The following is a 1,727-nucleotide window of genomic DNA, read 5'->3' as shown; positions in this document are numbered from 1 at the left end:
AATTCCCCCCCCCCCCCCTCTTGGTTAGCCTCGGGACTAATTTATAGGGCCTAACATCCCTAACGACCTTTGACAGATAAGTCTTTCAATCTCATCCTTAAGTTGCCTACAGGCTTTAGTAGTGTGGCCATGACTATGATTAAAGTGATAATACTAATCTTAATTTCCCATATTTGGCTTTAAAGGATATGGCCATTTCACTATATCTTGATCACGAACAATCATTTATATATTTTCTCGAGATGTGTTGAGTGGAGTGTACTCCTCCTCTTGTAGAGGTTCTCGTCATGGAAATGGAGGCCTAGGAGGTAGATTATTCTTCCCTTGCTTCTTCCATTATGAAGATGAATTATCCATCCCAGGTGCACTCTTGGGCTTCCCATTGGTTTGCTTAAATTGCTTTCTATGAGCGTTTATAGCTTTATCTACAGAAATTCATGCCTTCACAGGATGGATAAGATCGGCATATGAATGAACAGTGTCGCGCATAAGTGCTAAATAAAAGGGGCCAAGATGAAGGCCTCCAAGAAATACCCCTCTGAGCAATTCAGGGTTTACTCCTAGAATCTGTCAAGCCTTAGTGAAAAATCCCTGAAAATAATCTTTCAATGATTCTCCCTCATTTTGATGGATCTCGGATAGGTGGAAAGAATCCTAAGCAATTCTTAGATTTTCTACGAACTGTTCGACAAATATTTTGACCAATTTGACGAATGAAGGGATCGTTCTGGACTGAAGCGAATAAAACCATGTTTAAGCCTTTCCTTTAAGGGTGGCAGGAAATCCCTGACAAAGGAGTGCGTCCGGGGCTCGCTGAATAAGCATGATGGTTCAATAGTGGTTGATGTGCTCTTATGGGTCGGACGTCCTTTCGTAGGACTCGATGCTTGGTAGTTTGAGGCCAACCGGAATGGGGTGCTGAAGAATGGCTTCGGTTAAAGGTGATGACTCCTAGAAGTCTTGCTGTCGAAGCGTTTGCCTCACATCTCCTCCGGGGAACTCTTATGGTACTAATCTCCGTAGTTTATAACATACGGCGTTGTGAGGGAGCTCAACAACATGTGGTTGGCCTAAGTCTTCTAGAAGATTTGGAAGAATGCGAGGTTGCCGAGTTGTGAGAGAAGGATGTGTAGAACTTACTGTTTCAGCAAGGTCGTTATCCTGATGTGATTGTAGATGCCTCCTTGGCGGAGGAGGTGCAATCTCTACTTGAAGATGTTCAAGTTAAACATCTTCGGCCAGTGGTGGAGCTCGAGGGAGAAGAACGTCCTCCCGCTGTGGTAATGCTGGCTGCCACGTCTCTCATTGGAGTTGAAGGATCTTGTTCTGAGATTCTTCTTTTTTTTTATATTCTTTGTTATAAGGAAGGTCCTGAGGTTCCTTCTCCAGCGGCATTTTACCCCTTAGGGTAGAAGGAGGTAGATATAGGGCGTCTATGATTCATAGACTGATTTTTGTACTAGTGGGAGTTGGAGAGAGAAGTTCCAACGATACGACTACTGCGCCTGTTAACCATCATAGCAATACTTGAAATTGTGGAATCAGTTTCCCACGGACAACACCAAACTATTGCATCCTAGAGGATTCGAGGCAGTAGAGAAAAATGAAGTTTATCATCTTAGTATTGTATAAAAATCTAGCATAATCAGATAAGAGGGATAGTGTAGCATTTATAAGAGATACCAAGATTTGTACATGGAAAACCCCTGAAAATGGGAAAAAACTAT

The 1,727-nt window shown here is 42.7% G+C and overlaps 1 protein-coding gene across 1 annotated transcript in view; it reads left to right on the top strand.

Annotated features, from left to right (window-relative positions):
- The first annotated feature begins 944 nt into the window (after positions 1-944).
- LOC110095642 (bidirectional sugar transporter SWEET4-like) overlaps positions 945-1,727 on the top strand; it is a 4,240-nt gene continuing 3,457 nt past the window's right edge. Inside the window, exons 1-2 of the mRNA XM_028700370.1 lie at positions 945-1,007; positions 1,149-1,280. Of these exons, the coding sequence (XP_028556203.1) occupies positions 945-1,007; positions 1,149-1,280 (195 nt within the window). The remainder of the gene's footprint in view (positions 1,008-1,148; positions 1,281-1,727) is intronic.

Source organism: Dendrobium catenatum, unplaced genomic scaffold (assembly GCF_001605985.2).
Source record: "Dendrobium catenatum unplaced genomic scaffold, ASM160598v2 fragScaff_scaffold_1497, whole genome shotgun sequence".
NCBI lineage: Eukaryota > Viridiplantae > Streptophyta > Magnoliopsida > Asparagales > Orchidaceae > Dendrobium > Dendrobium catenatum.
Note: the sequence above shows the minus strand (reverse complement) of the source record. Positions and strands in the feature narration are given on the sequence as shown.